Below are 18,715 nucleotides of genomic sequence, written 5' to 3' on the forward strand. Positions count from 1 at the left end.
GTTATGTGCTGCCTCTCAGGTGGAATTCTAGTCCTGTTTCATTTAGTCTTGTTCGGAGGCAAGCCTTCTCTTTCAGTTTGGTCCTCCTTTCATAATAGGAAAGGTGTGTAGATTGCTGTCCCATAGCATTCAAATAAATGTGGTCCATGAAAACCCTTTTGTCAGGAGACCTCAGGTGCACAATTAATTAATCAGAGAGAGGAAACAAAACATACAAGGGGATTGTTTTGAACTGCATATAGAAGTCGCATGCATTTGGCTCCTCTTCTTGGGCAGGCAAAGAGCAGGATAAGGAATGCATCACTTTGTAACCTGGATGTGTAGCATGTATTTGGTAGCCCAAAGTCAGCTCTGTTGTCAAACCGTGCTTAAGTAAACCTTTAATGTGGTGATTTTTTGAATTTTTGATAAGGTGAATTTTTAGGTGTGTATTGAACATCGGACTGGGAGCCAGGTGCTCCAGACTTCTGGTCCTGGCTCTGTCACTCGCAACCTTTATGGAATTGGGAAAATTATTTAACCTTTAATTCTCAGTTTCCTTAAATGGAGAATTCTTTCTCTCCTATTGTCTGTTAAAGATGAATGCTTGTAAAGTGCCTGAAAGTTAAAAATCACTATGAAAGTAGTAATATTTTATTATTATGGACTGAGACCTAATACCAGTGTGATTTTGGCCACCGAATAAACAGTTCACTCTTTTTCTTATTGACGAAAAGTATTCCTTTTCTGTTATGACTCTTGGTCTACCATGTTTTCTTCCTCTGCTGTGCACAATCCAAAGGGGAGTCAATTTTCTGTCACATATTAGGAACAGTTCCTAATCTGTTAAGAATAAATAAATTCCAGGGATGTAGTATTAGTGGAGAGATTTCGCACAGCAGGAGCCAGTGTGAGCGTGAGTATAACGAACTATTTGTCTTGTGCCCTATTAGTGCATTGACCCAAAGATAGTCTGTGTATATTATGTATGTTAGAATATGACCGAGAATAGTAGCTGTATAAGAGGATGAACACTAATTCTGGTAGTCTGCCAGAATTCAAGTTGGTTTAGTTGCACCATTTGCTGACTTGCTTGGGACTGATAGCCTTAATTTTCCTAACCCACTTTATATAAATGCAAACCAGGAGGGTTTGTTTTCTTTAGAAATGTTGGGATAAAATCTCATTCCTACACAGATGTGTAACAGATTGTAATCTCTTCAGTGGCACCGTTTTTAAAATCTTGCAATCTCCAGCAGCTCCATTTTCTAATTTAGTTTATAAAAGCAGCAAGTAAGGATTAGATTTGCATCTGAGAGCGATGGGAAAGAATTTATAAAGTGGCTAAGCTTACTGCAGGTACATGGAACCCTGGGCTGTGCCCCCAGAAGTCTGTTCCACATACATCAGTGCCTGTGTGAGCACAGCAGCTTGAGTGTTATTTTGAGGTGTCTGCTCTCACTTGAGCTGGACTAATTCAAGAGGAGTAACTTGAGTTTAGATAACTCAAGTTAACTCTGCAGTGAAAATATACCTAAATTGGGGTTCCTACACTTTTGTGTCTGGAAATAGAAGAGGAGGAGTATGTACTGAGTCCTTGTACTCTACCTTTTCAGGGGAGAAATAGAGAAACTGTTTTATGACTGGAAACGCAGCAAAGAGTCCTGTGGCACCTTATAGACTAACAGTTGTTTTGGAGCATGAGCTTTTGTAGGTGAATACCCACTTAGTCAGATGTTTTATGACTGTCCATCTGGTACTGATCACCAGTACAATTCACTTAAAGGCTTTTAAAAAATATAGGTTCAATCTGAAAGGCAGTTTGGCTGCAGGAACAATTCGGTACAGAACCTCAGTTACCACATTCAGATCAGAGACTTGTGCCAGTTGGTAAATTTCCATGCTGTTCAGCCACTCCCAAGTTCCAAGTCACCAGCGAAGGCAAATAACCCATTGTAATCACTGGAATAGCAGCAGTTTTGGCCTGAACATGTAAACAGTGGTGTATAAACATTTCCATTGGATGGAGAAGTTTATTAGCAAGATGAGACTTCTGCATTTCTTAGCGATGATGACACTACTTTTTTCTTCAGGAAAACTTAGGTGGTAGAATTTTGCCTGCAGTGATTTCTTATAGTTAAAGGCAAAAAAGAGTAGAAAAGTACTTACTTTTCGATCATGTCCTGGTAGAGACAGACAATAAAGCAATGTAATTTAAAATATTTTCCATCAATAATTAACAGTTATCAGGTTAATCTTTGCTCCGTGACTGAGACACTGAAAATCTCTTTCTATTGCTTCCTCTCTTTAGGCTCTTAAAATCGAAAAAGGACATGCCATATAATTCTGTTAAGTGTTACCCAGTGACCAAAAATTGGCAGGCCAGCAGGAGTTATTTAGCTGAAAGGTCTCACCAGCTCCTCTCAATTTTCATGTGAGTGGAGTTGCTCTAGAGGTGACTTATAGTCTACTGGTAAAAGAAAAAGGGAGATATAAATTAAAGTAAATAAGAGTTATCAGTGCAATATGTTGGAAACAAAAAAAACTCAGGAAATGCACACATACAAATGTTCTTCAGAGCTTTCCATTACCCAATTTTTAGGGCACAATCTCCATAAATAATATAAGGAAGTCTAGCAGAATCATTTTAGCAAATCAATAGATAACAAGTCTTTTTATGCAGCAAAGTGAGAGACTAAAGTTTTTCCTCCTCCATTCTCTACCTTTGTGCGTAGGAGACTTTCCAAGGTGTTTTGAGTCTTCAGGAATAAATTTTTTAGCCTAGGAAAATTAGGATCTGTTCGTTAGTGTAGCCTCACCAGTGCTAGCGATGGTGGAGGTGCAGTGTGGATGTGACACAAGCATATACATCCCCCACCTCTTTTGTTGGATAGTAAGTAAAATCCCATGAATTTGGCAAAATCTTTTCTGAAAAGATGTTTTGGCTTCTGAGTGTCCATTTTCATAAGCAGGCATTTTGTGTTGAATTTTAAATGGTCAGAAGTAGGTCTAAAAGTTAATAACTCACTGAGCTGAATTTAGTAAGGAGTGGGGGCCATCTTGGTCGATTTGGCTGGAGACTGGCAAGGCTGGACAGTGCTGCAGCATACTGAGTTCATGTGAAGAAAGGTAGAAATATGTTTTTCACAATGACAGTTCAAATTCTGTCGGAAGATCTTAAAATGGCAAGATCTTCAAGTTTAATATTTGCGTCAGCTTAGATTAGTGTGGTAATAGTTTAACCATCTTGCAGTGTGCTGCCTCCAGAACAATGGTTGCCCAGGTAGAAGTGGAATTCTTTCTAACAAATTTATATTTTTGCAGTTGCCTTGGATGTGTCTTTCCTTTCTCAGGTTTTAGGCAGTGGAGTATGTGTTGTTTTTTTTTTGTTTTTTTTTTTTTTAAAGTTTGTGCCTGTTTCGTAACTGTCCAAGCACCTAAGTGTGGGTCACCTGTTTCTTCAGTCCTCTTGACCCTATCCTCCCTTCTGATGCTCATAATATTTTCTGTTGCACATCCCCAACATTTTTCAGCCTTGCTTTATTACTTCATAATGTCTCCAGGACTGTCAGGGCTGAAGCCTATACAGTGGGAAGCAGAGGCTGTTTTTTCCCAGAGATGATGTGATAATCTGCCACTGACTGCACTGATTTCCTCCACCTCTTTAGAGAGGTGCTGATGATGGTTTTTGTAGCCCTTACTATAAACAGAAATGTATTTTGGAGTAGAAAGCAGAATAAAGTTTTGTATGTGAGGCTATGTCTGCGCTACTGCAGACAATCGACTTATAGTACGCAACTCCAGCAACGTGAATAATGTAACTGGAGTCGACTTACCTTAGGTCAAGTTACCATGGGGTCTATGCAAGAAACTCTCCCGTTGACTTACCTTACTCTTTTCATTGGGGGTAGAGTACAGGGGTCGACTGGAGAGCAATCTGCTGTCGATTTGGTGGGTCTTCAATAGACCCACTAAATTGACCACTGGTGGATCGATCTCAGATCGTCGATCCTGGCTGTAGTGTACATGTAACCTGAGTCCTTCGTATGGCTACTCATCATTTTATTCAGAAAGTTATCTGTATGGAGGATAGATATAAGTGAGGAGAGCCCACAGTTAGTGGTTGGAAACCTATGTCCATCCTTGCTGTCTTCTCATTAAGATAGCAGGTTTTAAGGAGGATCTGAAATAATGACTAATTTTAGTTTCTGGTTCACCTTAGTTAGTGCTTCTGGCATATGTTCATATTCAGGCTATGGCACCAAGCAAAAATAGGGGTTTTTAATGCTACATGTTTAACTCAACATTTCACGTAAGGTTTCAAGAAAAAGTCTGCAGAAATCTAAAATTCCTGTTGCAACCGTGACAGAGTCGTGGCATGTATGCTGCCTTTTCTTGTCCGCTCTTCTGTTTGGATGGGTAACATAAGAAATAAACTAGTCATAATGTTCTCCCAGATTCCTCATTTTGTGTTTAGGGCTGGGCTGGTTGGGAGAGGGGCAGTTTATGTACTGAATATTGTTGGCACTCGAGGTCTGAAGACAGTGTGTTCCTTTTGGAACGGAAAGATCAACAAAACTGAACTAGAAGGGCTACCTTGGCAGTGCCAAGGGTGCAACTGCCAAAATGGTAGGTGGTATTTACCTGTTGCAGTCCTACTTTTGTCATTGTGTGTACCAAAATACTTAAAGCTAGTGACAAAAAAACCCTCTGGGAGGAACTCTGTCTCATGCTGAAACAGAATGTGAGCTGTTTTGTGTATGAAGAGCCTTGAATTTGTTTTTTTTCCCCCTTTTCAGTGATCAGAGGGAGCTGCTGGCATGGAACCAAACTGTGTGTGTTTGTGGGAACTGTAAGCAAGGTATGTATAAATGTATTTCCCCTTCGGAGAGGGCAGTCTCATACCTTTGTTTTCAAACCTGTTTGCTCTTTTGTACTGTATCTTTAAATTTACCGTTGCCTTGTTGGCACTATCTGTGATGGTCACTGTCATTGCCCTACTCCACTGAAGACGGAATTTTGGAAACCCCTATAGAGACCTGACAGCTTCCCAGAAGAGAGAGAAACACAGGACACATCTATAGTAGTACCATTGCAAGTAAACAGACATTGACATGCTGTTGTAGTTGCATCCAACACTGAGTGCATCCATGTAGCAGCATTTTCTAGTCATAAGAAAGTCAGAGTTGGCTTGTATCTTGCTGAAGAGCCCAGTTTGTATTATTTTGTAGAAACAACCTTGTTTCTACCCATACTGCCTCAGCTGCTGGTCTCAGTACAGAGAAGTGTGTTAAATACAGTATGTTCATATGGGATGTTTTCCTGTACTGAGACTGTTCTATATAAGTTCTTATACCATGCTTGTATCTAAAGGCTTTTATGGTAGGTAGTCTGGCTCACTCAGTTATACGCAAACAGGCGATTCTGTCTACACAGAAGAATTGTCATATTAGAACTCAATTATGGCCTGGCAATTGTGATGTAAACCTGCCCAAAAGAAGGGATGATACAGGGTAGACCTCAGGGTCAGGAGCCATGTGTTAAACAATCATTTTTGGCCATAGGCTAAATGTAGTCACCTGTATCTGTTACAGGCTGGTTACTAACTTGGTAAAAGTTTACTGTAATGGAGTCCAAAGAGACAGAAAAGCATTAGTTCAATTCTAGTAGCACTGACAAAAAGGCTGTAAAGCCAGGCTTAAGGTTTGTTTTAGATTTCTCCAATGTACTGGTTCTGTTCAGTATTACTCCTTTTTTTTGGAGGGGGGAAAAGAGCCGGCTATTTGACCGTAATGGAGGCTGAATCCTTTACCACAGAACTGGTAAAGCATGGGCAACACCAGTGGAAACTTCTCCCACATTATTTATTACCCATTTATTCTCCACCAGTGTGCCTTAGGTCTCAAGTGATAGGGCCACATTTAGGGATGAGAAGAATAAATTTCTCTACCTATTCTGTCATTAATACCTTTGGCTAACAAACTAATCATCTTGGGTGGAATGTTAATATGTTCTAAAGCAGTGGTGGGCAGCCCGTGGGACGAACGTGGCCCAGCCAGGTAACTAACTGGCAGGCCGCGAGACAGTTTGTTTACATTGTCTGTCCGCAGGCATGTCCGCCCGCAGCTCCCAGTGGCTGTGGTTTGCCGTTCCTGGCCAATGGAAGCTGTGGGAAGCGGCAGCCTGCACGTCGCTGCGGGCTGCGCCCTTTCCCGCAGCTCCTGTTGGCCGGAAACAGTGAACCACAGCCATTGGGAGCTGCGGGCGGCCGTGTCTGCGGACAGTCAATGTAAACAAGCTATCTTGCGGTCTTCCAGCAGATTACCCTAATGGGCTGCAGGTTGCCCACCACTGTTTTAAAGTATACCAGGATCATTGCTGCAGATGAAACTGCCTAGATCTTTGCAACAGCTGGAAATCCATAGGTTGATGTAGGCAGGTGTCACAATGAAAATAAAGGGAGTAAAAGATCTTGGATAATTTGGGATCCTCTGCTGGCCTTGACATTGAAATGGATGTCATGTTAGTATTCAGAGAGCTGAAAACCATGTTGAAGAAACTGGGATTCCAAATTGGGGACCATTGAGGGGGAAGGTAGGGAAGTTAAACTCAGATTGGTGTAACTCATGGGGATTCAGAGCATGTGAGATACTCATGATTGGAGAGGGTGAATGGCCCTAGAAAACTTCTGGCAGTCTCTGCTCATGACCCACACAGATTGGTTAGTCTGATAAGGTGGGGGGGAAACACTTCAGGGAATATACCTCTTCAATACCTGTAAACTAGTTTTCCTCCAAATCCTCTGCTTTCCACAATAAAAGTCTTGTATTAATAACTCTAATGGCTTTTGAACTGCTGGATCAACTTCACTAGTCTATGTGAATAAAATAAAACTGACCTTTTGCTCTGCTCTTGGATGGTAGTGGTTGCTCTAGAGTGCCAGAGGAAATCACTTTATACTGTGGGTGAAACCTTTAAAGGAATATTGCACAAAGTGGACAGTAAATTGTACACAAATAATATTTGGGGAGGGTATAAATGGGATTAGATGCTCATTTGGTGACTTTTACCGGTTCAAGGCTTAATAGGTTGCTGCTCTTGAAATTGGAAGGAATTCTTCCTTTCACCCCTGCTGCAGGGCTTTAGTACAGACTTTGATGGGAAAAGGGGGTTATTTTCATGTTTTTGAGCAGGATTAGTTTAGTAAATACCACATCATGAGTTTCCTAAAACTGTGACGAGTGACACTTCTGATACCCCAGTCGTTTGTATTTTTTGTTTTTATGCACACCCAGACTTCTGTTGCAATGTTCAAAGAGTTTGAAAGCCACAGAACGCCTCTTTTAAGCATTGGATTATGAAATGTATTTGAAAATATGTAGGATTCTGGTCTGTATTTCTGAACCTGCTATTCATGTATTCAAGAAATAGAGGTCATTTGATAATAATTTTTATGAGCTTTTGTTTAAACCTTTATCACTGCTGGACTGAGTAAAATGAATTAATTGTTTTTAGGAAAATTTCTATAGAGCATTAGAAATATGGTCCAAGATGAGAGTGGGTTTTTTAAGGCTAATAGGGGAATTGCCTTTATCTACATGGATTTATCAGCCATTGTACAGATGATGCTGTTTTTGATGTAATTACACAGACATGCTCATTCTTGCTGCTCCTTCTAAGCCCTAACAAACAGCTGTTCAGACCTTTTAGTCTGATAAGATTTCTTGCTATTTCCTTGCTGGCCCCAACATGTTTTGTTTTTGGATCTTATATTGGCAGATTTGCTCAAGGCAACAGTGAAAAGATTTCAGGTGATCTTCAAAGATGGCCTGTCCCCTACTCGTTAAGGTAATTGGGGCAGGATACAGTCGTAGCACCACACCCATCTGTCCCTTTAACTTTTCTGTTTTCTGTCTGCATGTGTTGCAAGAATGTTCTTTTTTTATTTTTAAATGAAGGCCTGGAGGATGGTGACTCAAGGAATCAGGGATGGGATAAACACAACCTTTCACCTTGGAGTCACTGGTTCTAATCCAGCCTTGGTTGATAGTAACTGAAAATGGTTCATTTACTTTTGTGAAATGAGTTGATCACAGTCCAGTTCCCAGAGGACCAATGTCTGAATTTTATATTTATGTATAATAATAAAAAAAATTGTGCTAATTAATGGATCATGTCATGAGCATTCTCAGCAGGAGCAGCTGAACTCATTTACCTTAAGGTGATTTCCCCCAGGTTAGACCTGATGCACGCTGTCAAGATGCGGAGTTTGTGAGGAACTTGCGCTACTGCTGCCTGTGCTATAGTATAGACAGCTATAGTGTCAGTCTTCAGGCCAGACAGCCAGGATCTAAATTTACTGGAAAAATAGTCCTGCCTCCGTGTGTTTCCTACTTGCAACCTAAGTGGGAGTATACTGAATACCTTTCTTAATATATCCTTTGTGGAGGTAACTTCTTTCATATCCAAAGATAAAAGGAAAGACTGAGAATTGCTTCATTCCTAGAGAACCTCTTATAGGGCAAGCCATGGATTGACATTGACTTAGTATGGCTAGTATGAAGTGAAGTGGAAGGAGGTGTATTGAGTGAAGTGAGTGACCTAGCAAATTAACATTATCCAATCCCTCTATGATAGTCTTATATCTGAATTGTTTAAGGCTGTGGTCTCCAACCTTTTTACACCCAAGATCACTTTTTGAATTTAAGGGCAACCCAGGATCTACCCCACCCCTTCCCCAAAGGCCCGCCCTACTCACTCCATCCCCCCCCTTCTCAGTCACTTGCTCTCCCCCACTCACTCACTTTCACCGAGCTGGGGTGGGGGGTTGGGGTTCAGGAGGGGGTGCGGGCCCCTCGCACTACCCTTCTCTGCAAGCACTGCCCCCACAACTCCTATTGGCCACAGGGAGCCAATGGGAGCTGTGGGGGCGGTGCTTGAGGGCAGGAGCAGGGCGCGGAGGGTGACCCTTGTCCTCTCTGCCGCAGGGTGCCCTGGCCACTTCTGGGAGCGGTTTGGGGCCGGGGCAGGCAAGGAGCCTGTCTTAGCGGCAGCCCTGCTGCGCCACTGGAGATCATGATCGACTGGGAGATCCTTTGTGATCGACCAGTTGATTGCGATCAGACAGTTAGTGACCACTGGTTTAAGGGGTGCTGTCTCTGAGTTTGAAATTCAGAATTTGTTGTCTGCCACAAAAAGTCCCATCAGGATTTTCTTGGAGACAATTTGTATATTTAATTATTTAATGATCTGAAGGAGAAAGCAGTGTTTTGGGGCTAACAAATCTTGGAAACCAGGATTTGGTTTCACTCAAATGAATATGCATATATCTGTCTTCAAGCAGCTTCAGAGCAAGGGAGGGTATTATTTCCAAGAAGCAGTCAGGAGCTGGGACAATTAGCTCTGAAAGATACCACAGTGCGTCTTTAGGAAAACTCTCCACTAAAGGCATTTGTGTATAGTACACATTGGGGAGGCAAGTGGGAACAGAAATGTTGCTTCCCACCCAACTTTCTTAACCAAAGAGGATTTCCTTACTTCTCTCTCTCTCTCTCATTTTTGGAATTGAGGAACTGATTGTGTTAAATTCTTATAATATACTCTTGCTCTGTGTTTTTGTGTAAACATCATGTTCTTCTGTGGCTGGGATTCCAGTGTTGTCTGAACAAGCCTGTGCTTCCTTAGAGTGCACACATGATCTTTGCAGGACCGGCTTTAGGTCTATTCACCCAATTCCCTGGAATTGGGCCCCGTACCAGCGCCTTTTTAATTTTTACTCACCCAGTGGTGCTCTGGGTCTTTAGTGGCATTTCGGCAGCAGGCCCTTGAGTGCCGCCGAAGACCGGGAGCGAGTGAAGGACCCGCTGCCAGCGAGCTGCCGAAGACCCGGAGCGCTGCTGGGTGAGTACGAATCAGGCCCCGCACTTGCTAAAGCCAGCCCTGGATCTTTGTTTTATAACTGCTTCCTGGCGTTTTACTTTGTAACTATGATTATCCGAAGTCCTGAACAATCTGGCACAAGACTGTGTAGTTAGAGAAATCTAAGTGATCAGATATTCAATGGCAGTTGCTTATGGAATTTGTATAATCTTTCCAAAACCTTTTAGACTCTGTGGCTCAGTCCACCCTTCCCTTTGCCTCAGCAGCCTTCAGCTTCACCAGTTTCTTTGCTCCTTTGTGGCTTTGACAGCCATTAGCCAGTTAATTATCAATGTAAGTACAATTTTTTTTAATGGGGAAGGGGACACGGACATTTCAGAACTCAGTAGTGCAGCAGCTGAGTAACCATAGACCAGTAAATTTACTATGATTAGACACTAATATTTGTGGATAATAAGCAGAACACACACGGGATTGTATTTAGCAGCATCTCAGTTTAACATATTGCTGATGCTGCCATCTGCTTCAGATTTCCCTTCTCCTGGATTATTCTGCTGAGTTGTGATGACCTGGAGGCACTGATGCCTCTGGGCACAACATGACTCAGAGTAGGTCTACACTGGAATAAAAGAAGGCAGCCTGGTCATAGCCAGGCATGGGTGTTTAATTGCAGTGTAGACGTACCCTCTGTCTCTTCCTTCTCTGTTCGTTCATCTCAAAGCCTGATCCACTGAAAGCCACTCTGATCCAAGATTACCTCTTCTTTTGGCTGGTTGATCACAGCTGGCACAATCATTTAACAAAAGGGTGTTCTTAAGTTTTTGTTTTTTGTTTTTTTTAAAAAGTGACTACTTCTTCCTAAAATAGCCTAGCTGAGCATGCATGCTGTTGCTGTTAGTTGCTCCAGGTTGCTTAGCAATTCTTAAATTGGTTGAAATTGCTATTACCCTGGCAACACTGCAAATGCAAACAGATTTCAAGGAGAGAAGAATGGGAAATGCTGTTCATAGCAGTGTTGTCACTTGACTGGGAAAATGTGGTTTTTTCCTCTTTCTTTCTCTTTTCCCCTCCCCTCATTTTTAAATCTGTTTTGTCCTGGAGGGTTTCTGTTAGTATATACTGGCATTTCATATTGGGGAAGCTATTGCTGTTTTTTGATTAATGAAAATATTCAGTGTTAAGGGCTGAATTCCTTCCCTACTATGTGAAACTCTCACTGAAGCCTGTGGGAGGTACATGCATTGAGAATCTAGGCACTGGGACTCTAATGAATGTGTGTGTGTATTTGACTAGAGAGACTGTAGGAACACTTGATCTCTCTCCCACTTCCCTGGCAAGTAGTTGACTTCTCTCTGGCAGTATGTTAGTCTCCAGCAAGTTTATCAAAAAATATTATTGATATCTATGTAATGATCCTAAATCTTGAAATTTGTTTGTGTAGTTTATAGTAGAGGCTAAGTCTTTCTTGAATTTAGAGTGGTCTGATGTATTCAAAACTCAGGAGAAAACGGGGCATAATTAATGTCTGGGGGAAGAGTAGTGTCTTATTTCTCAGGTTTCAGAGTAGCAGCCGTCTTAGGGCTTGGCTACACTCAAAACTTCGAAGAGATGCCACGGGAGCGCTCCCGCGGCAGCGCTTTGAAGTGTGAGTGTGGTTGCGGCGCCAGCGCTGGGAGAGAGCTCTCCTAGTGCTGCAGGTACTCCACCTCCTCGTGGGGATTAGCTTACAGCACTGGGAGGCTGGGGCACTGTTTACACTGGCGCTTTGCAGCGCTGTAACTTGCTGCGCTCAGGTGTATTTTTCACACTCCTGAGCGAGAAAGTTGCAGCACTGTAAAGCACCAGTGTAGCCAAGGCCTCTGTCTGTATCCGCAAAAAGAACAGGAGTACTTGTGGCACCTTAGAGACTAACAAATTTATTTGAGCATAAGCTTTCATGGACTAAAACCCACTTCATCAGATGCATGCAGTGGAAAATACAGTAGGAAGATGTATATACACACAGAAAACATGAAACAATGGGTGTTACCATACACACTATAATGAGAGTGATCAGTTAAGGTGAGCTATTACTAGCAGGAGAGAGAAACTTTTTTGACTGCTGGAAATGGGCCATTGTGATTACCACTACAAATTTTTTTTTTCTCTGCTGCTGCTAATAGCTCACCTTAACTGATCACTCTCATTATAGTGAGTATGGTAACACCCATTTTTTCATGTTCTCTGTGTATAGATATATCTTCCTCATGATATAGCATATTTGTGTCTGTGCAAAATACTCATTTTTTTTAAAAAGAGTGACAGCACAACAAACATTTTAAATATTTAATTATCTTCTAAATATTAGTGTGTGTAAGTTATAGCTCACTGTAAAATGTCATTCCTGTGCATGTGGCATGACGGATTGCAATATTGGAAGCCTACTGAAAAGATCAAGCTTCTGACTACAGAAGTCATGATTCAGCATCTTTCGTATACAGCATTTGAAGCACCATACCAAATTCTGTCAAACAAAACTAAATTTTAACAAAACACCACACCTGCTTCTTCCCTAGGTGATGGTTGAATCTCAGCAGTCTTTGCATCCTAGTATTCACAAAATATCTGAGACTTGTAGGGACAGGATGACTGACTGTTGGGGCACTCATGATGCATTGAGCCAGGGTTGCTGCATTTGTGTCAGACTGCTGTTTTTCCTTTGCAGTTACCATTTGTAAAGTGGTCCACAATGTGGAACAGAACCCCTCCAAAACGGAGACACCATATATAAGAATTAAATACAATGCAGACAGATTTAGAGTAACACATTTGCCCTCATTGCTCATATCCGTTTGAAAGTAACACTTCTGTTTCTGTTAGAGGAAATGTACTTAGGAAGGCATAGGCATATTCTGACTAAAGCGTGATGTAAAACCAAATACTTCATATTGCACCTGACTTGTTTCGTTTCACTAGAGTCTTGTCAGAACAAGTACTGATTTCCTTTGACTTCTTTGTAGTTTTTTCCACCTCCTTCCCCTTGCTTGTCTTGATCAGACCATGAGCTGGGATCCTAGGGATGCATATATGACAGCATATCTGAAATAACTCCATATACAGCATGCCACCAGTGCTCAATATTTGTTAGTGCATGTGCTGTATTTGCAGTATTGTAGCCATGTTGGTCCAAAGATAGGAGAGAGACAAGGTGGACAAGTTACTGAGCATTCTTCTGAGAAAAAGTTACTACCACTTAGCACTTTCGTGTTAGTTTTCAGAGTGCTCTGCAAACATTAACCATCTCTGAGATGGGGAAAGAAAGGGAAATGGAAGCGAAGTAATTGAAGCCTTGCCTACAAAAGGGGAATGGGAAAACAGTTTGAACCAATTTCAAACTGATTCAGGTTAACAGTTTATGTGCTGGCCATTTGGCTCAATATACATGCCAAGAGTGGAGGAAGGCTGTGGAAATCTTCAACTAAAAAAGTTACTGTTCAATCAAGAAAAAGAAGTTCTGAACCAGATTTAGGCTTTTACTCTATTTGGAGGGTTTTCTAGACTAGATAAAATCATCAGGAAATCCTTACCTTTTCTTCATAGCTAGCTCACAATTCTTTAAAATGGAAGTTTATCTTCTGAAAAGCCATCAAATTGAAGCACAGCCATCTCCATCAACTGAATGTGAATGGTCCAGTGTAATTGCAATTACCATGTAAATATCGATGTTGGTAATCATTTTACTGATGATTCTCAAATGGAAGCCATCCAATGTGCTCCAGTCTGTGGAGCTGGATATACTACTACTTGGGTCTTGGATGCTCCAGTCATTTGAAAGGGAGTTGCATGAAAGTACAGCTGTGAGTTTAACTATTCACATTTAATCTGATTCTGTTAATTATTTGGATAATTGAGGCTCTTAATCTTGTCCTTTACATTGCTGTTGCTCAGAGATTAAAGAGCAACTACTCTGTGTAGTTGACAACACTTTAAGATTTTCTCCATAGTAACCTTTTCACTGTTTTACATGGATTTTTTGCATAATGGGGGAAGATGGCAACTTTTTAGGTGTGAAAATATGTGTGTAAAAGAAGGCAGGTGAACACATGCATGTAGTCCCTGAAATTACTTTAGTCATTTTAAGAAACTGACTAGATTTCAAGTTGATAATTAACCTTTTAAGACAATATATTGCTATAAAACAAGGAGATCCCTTAAAAAATTAGCAGGGAAGCTGAGTAAATGTGACTAACTGGAAGATTAGAAAAGGTAAGCAGAATCCAACTTGTGAAGTGTGGGAATTTGAATTACCAGTAGTTGAGGATGCTGACCTTGTAGATGGGTAGAGAGCAAGAGGAGGGTGACCATGCTCAGTAGCATGGCTAGCAAGCAGGCTCAGCAATGATTGTGTTGAAGAGAAGAAAATGCCATGTGAGTTTTTAATCCAGTGGGTATATTGGGTTTGAGTGACTAGTGTTGGGTTTGAATTGAACTCAGTTGAAAATGAATTCTAACAAAGATCTAGAAATAACATTGGTTTTAAATGTAGAGATACCATCTTCAGCAAGTGAGGTGGGATAGTTTACTGTATAATAAGTACCAAACTTGTGTTCTCTGTCCCTTCAGCAGGTTGCCATCACGAAAGCCAAAGTGGATTTCTCCGGTGTGGTGTGCCTGCCCCCTTCCGCCATTGCTGGAAATGGGCTGGACGGAGGAGGGGCTGGCGAAAATGATGATGAACCGGTGTTGGTGTCGCTTTCTGCGGCTCCAAGTCCCCAGAGCGAAGCTGTTGCCAATGAGCTGCAGGAGCTCTCCCTGCAGCCCGAGTTGACCCTGAATCTTCACCGTGGCCGAAACCCCAATCTCCCTCCACTAAGTGAGAGGAAGAATGGTAAGTGGCACAGTTCTCTGTGATGTCCTTGTTTCTGGTAACCAAGCTTCAGCAGATATAGCAAGTTGACATGGCACATGCTTTGAATACAGTGCCACTTAGATTTATAATACATAATTAATATGAACAGTTTGTAATCCAGAGCACGTATAGCTGTGGGAAACTGATGCAAAGCAGAAGAAGATTGACTTCTGAGGAGAAGGGTTGGTGACTCGTGTTGGCTTTTGAAGTCTCGGAGGACTAACAATGAATGCTTGTGGGTTATTGGCCTGTGTAATTGGCAGAATAACCATCATATGCTGTGTGGTGATGAAGAGTTGTGCAAAACCAAAAGATAAAAGCAAAGGAAGTGTCATCTCATCTTCAGGCTATCCTCTTGGAGCTGGTGACTCTTCTATGAGTCGTGTTTGCGTGTGTTCAGTCAGTTAGAAATCTTTCTTGCCATGACTGGCTAAAATGGCCAGTTAGGTTTATTAAAGTTGCTAAGGATCCTGAATTCAGAAAGAGCAGGTGAGCTAAGCTTGATTTTATGTGAGGACACAAATCACCTACAGCGTGATCCTGCAAGGTACAGTTGATGCCAGTGAGGGTTGAGCTTTCGGCACCTCATGTTTATAATTGCAACCCAACAAATCTCAAATTGGGAAACTTGAAATGGCTGTAGAGGCCATTGCTCGGCATTTGGGGAAAATGACTAATAATTAACTGTGAGGGCTTAATTTGGGGCAGGGAGACTTTTCATCAGGATAGATAAAAAAATTGATTTAAGAAAAAATTGGATTTTTTGGTTTAAATTAAATACAGGTTTATTTAAAAAAACATATTTAAGATTACATAGGTTTTCAACCTTATATTTAAATATCTAAGGTGCTTATCTATTAAAATTTAATTTAAATACAAAAAATAATACGATTTGCTTCAAAGTTTTAAAGAACTTACTGGCTAAGCACCTGGAACCAGTTTATTGAATTGCTAAATCAACTTTTGAGAGCAGTAGCCTTTTTTGCCAGTGCCAAGAGAGTATTTTTTTTATTTCAGTTTATTGGACTAGTTCAATTCAATGACTGGTTCATCCAAAGTTAAGAAACTGATTGGATGTTGAACAGTAGGAAGGCTTGTTTTCCTCTTCCAATCTATAAATTAAAAATCTAAATGTGAAGATGAGATCACTAGTTTTAAAATATTCAAGGATCGTAAACCAGAAACAGTTTTACAATTCTCTAACTATAAACACTTCCTTTGTTGAATAAATCAGTTTGTTGTAATACAAAATGTTTTAATAAACTTTTTGATAAACATTTTTATGTGTCTATCACATTTAAAGTTGTTTTATTTAATACAAATATTTAGATGATGTTTTTATGGATTTTTAAATTGAATTCTAACTTAGTGTGAGTAGAGTTTGGCCCAAATCACGAGTAATAAATTAATGATCTAGTAAGAGAGAAAATGTGCATCACTCACCATTTTCTACGGTAATAAAAATGTAAAATTTAAGAATCTGAATAAATGTAAATTAAGCTATGTAATAGTTTAAATAAATGTATATAGATACCCTAGATCTTCCTGGTTAGCAAAAAGAAGCACCAACTTTAGTGTAAAGGTTTTATTTAGTTGCAAATCAACATGTTTTAATGGATACCAACCAGTTATAATCTGTCTTTCTTTAGAAAAACAACTAAAAATCTACAAATGCAGAACGTGATTAAAACCAGTTATTTAAATAATGATTAAAATTGATTTAAGTCAATGTACTCTGCTTTTTGGGCTTATCCATTTTTGTGACTCAGGAAAGCTGGGAATGCCTTTCCTTGGAGGCTAACCCAATTACCTATATCACCTAGAGGGGTTTTCCCTAGTAACAAAAGTAAATCTTTTAGATGGGACAGGAAGGAAGGCAATGGGAATTATTCTTCTCAGCCCTTTCCCCTTATGCTGTGGTTACAATGTCCACAGCTGAATATATTCTAATGGAGGTTATGTTCTATTTCAGGGGTCAGCAACCTTTCGGAAGTGCTGTGCCGAGTCTTCATTTATTCACTCTAATTTAAGGTTGTGTGTGCCTGTAATACATTTTAATGTTTTTAGAAGGTCTCTTTCTATAAGTCTATAACTAAACTATCGTTGTATGTAAAGTAAAAAAGGTTTTTAAAATGTTTAAGAAACTTCATTTAAAATTAAATTAAAATGCAGAGCCCCCTGGACTGGTGGCCAGGACCCGGGTGTGTGAGTGCCACTGAAAATCAGCTCATGTGCCGCCTTTGGCACATGTGCCATAGGTTGCCTACCCCTGTTCTATTTCTTGAGACACATCTCCTTGAGTTACAGTAGTGCTTAAGGATTTAATCTGTAGCCATACCACTGTGGGCTGTCATGTACTTAGCACGAACAAGTTAAACAGGGTTGGGTCTGGAAAGTACTTGTGAGTGGAGAGGTGCTCCCATTCATCTTTCCTCAAGGGGAAGCTAAGGGTACTGCAGGAAATGGGATTAGCGATCGATTATGTGGTTCTATGTAGGGTTCATACTGAAACAGTATCCAGCATGATAGGGGGAATTATTTTGCCGGAGGGTGCTATCTTTCAGACAAGACAAAGTCCAGTGTCCATAGATGGTCATGGTCACTAAAGATAACTTGTAATATTTTCCTAAGAACTACAAATGTTAGTCCTGATGACAGGTCAGATTCCCAAGCTGAGTAACCTAAATACTTAAATTCCCCTTATAATTTCAAATATATAGAGTATTCTTCACTCCTAAAGCTGTGGTTTGTTGCTGTGTGCTTCTGAACAGCTGCTGTGTTTCATTTGTGGGCAAAGTGATTTGGGTGTGTATTTAACACTAATGTATACACACACCCATTCTGTCTATAAGATACTGTAGGATGAAAGCTGTTACGTAAATACAACCATCTACAAACTATCTCAGTGTAAAAGGACAGCCTGTTTAATGGTTCATGAGTCTCTGCAATGAATGATTTTGTTTGTGACATAATATATTAATGAATCTTAGATCAATAAATTTGTTCTTTAAAAATTTCTTTATAGAAGATATTTAAAATGGAGTTCTTAGTGACATTGAGGACAGAAGTTGGGTAATTTAATAGATATTGACCACTGTAGTTAGTTGTTTAAGTAGGTGTGACTATATTTCCAGTTATCTTTTATTTTAAACACTGATCCAAAAATCTCAGCTGTTCTGCCAGTTGGGTTGACATTTGATTGCCTGAACATTCTTTAGCTTTATCAAATTGACTAGGGAAAAATGCCTTGTCCAATGGAACTGCTTCTGTGACAGCTGACCAAACCCAAGATATTGAGCAGTGGGTTGAGTGTGGAGGAGAGACCTTAACATGACAGAGAAATGTTGGAGGTGCTTGTGTGTGTTAAAGGGTATTCCATTTGCAGTTGCAGACAGGCACTGCTGACTCAGAGCTGAGCTAACTACTAGTGTCTAATGGCCTTCTAACAGAGGTTTAGCCTTTTGTGTTCCTTTAGCTTACAAAAGACTCTTTTCTCTTTACTAATAGATGTTTATCGGCATAAATGTTGCATCTGCAGTTAGTCCTAGTAATGGTTGTTTAGTGTAACAGTCCATGTGCTTCAGGGCATAAATTGATGATTAGTTGAGGTTAAAAAGAGACTTCTCCACACAGTAGAGTTCTGCACTGTTTAAATGCATAATGGGAGTTTATACTTTTTACTGAAGCATTTGGGATTCTCTGTTCTTGGAACAGAGAATCCTTGGCTAAATACATGGTCAATCTGTTCTAGTGTGGCAGATTCTATGTTCTTACTGCTGCAGAACTGAAATGCAACAGACTATCAGTTTGTATCCACTTTTTCCAAACAAGGGGTTCCTCTCTAGATTTCCTTGGACTTTATTACAATTACAACTGATATTTGTGAATCTCACAGTGAGATGATCTTGAATGTCTTAGCATCCATAATCATGGTATCTGAGTGCCTTTTCCAACCCTAAAGGCAAGAGA

At 40.4% G+C, this 18,715-nt stretch overlaps 1 protein-coding gene across 3 annotated transcripts in view; it reads left to right on the top strand.

Annotated features, from left to right (window-relative positions):
* MRTFA (myocardin related transcription factor A) overlaps positions 1-18,715 on the top strand; it is a 157,188-nt gene that overhangs the window by 5,131 nt on the left and 133,342 nt on the right. Inside the window, exons 2-4 of one of the 3 annotated variants that reach the window (XM_032787760.2) lie at positions 4,779-4,840; positions 7,759-7,827; positions 14,461-14,725. In XM_032787760.2, coding sequence (XP_032643651.1) covers positions 7,804-7,827; positions 14,461-14,725 — 289 coding nt within the window. In that variant the 5' untranslated portion in view covers positions 4,779-4,840; positions 7,759-7,803. Of the gene's footprint in view, positions 1-4,778; positions 4,841-7,758; positions 7,828-14,460; positions 14,726-16,718; positions 16,778-18,715 lie in introns of those variants that run through there. The other 2 variants (XM_032787769.2, XM_075067991.1) reach the window with 2 other exon arrangements.

Source organism: Chelonoidis abingdonii, chromosome 1 (genome assembly GCF_003597395.2).
Source record: "Chelonoidis abingdonii isolate Lonesome George chromosome 1, CheloAbing_2.0, whole genome shotgun sequence".
NCBI lineage: Eukaryota > Metazoa > Chordata > Testudines > Testudinidae > Chelonoidis > Chelonoidis abingdonii.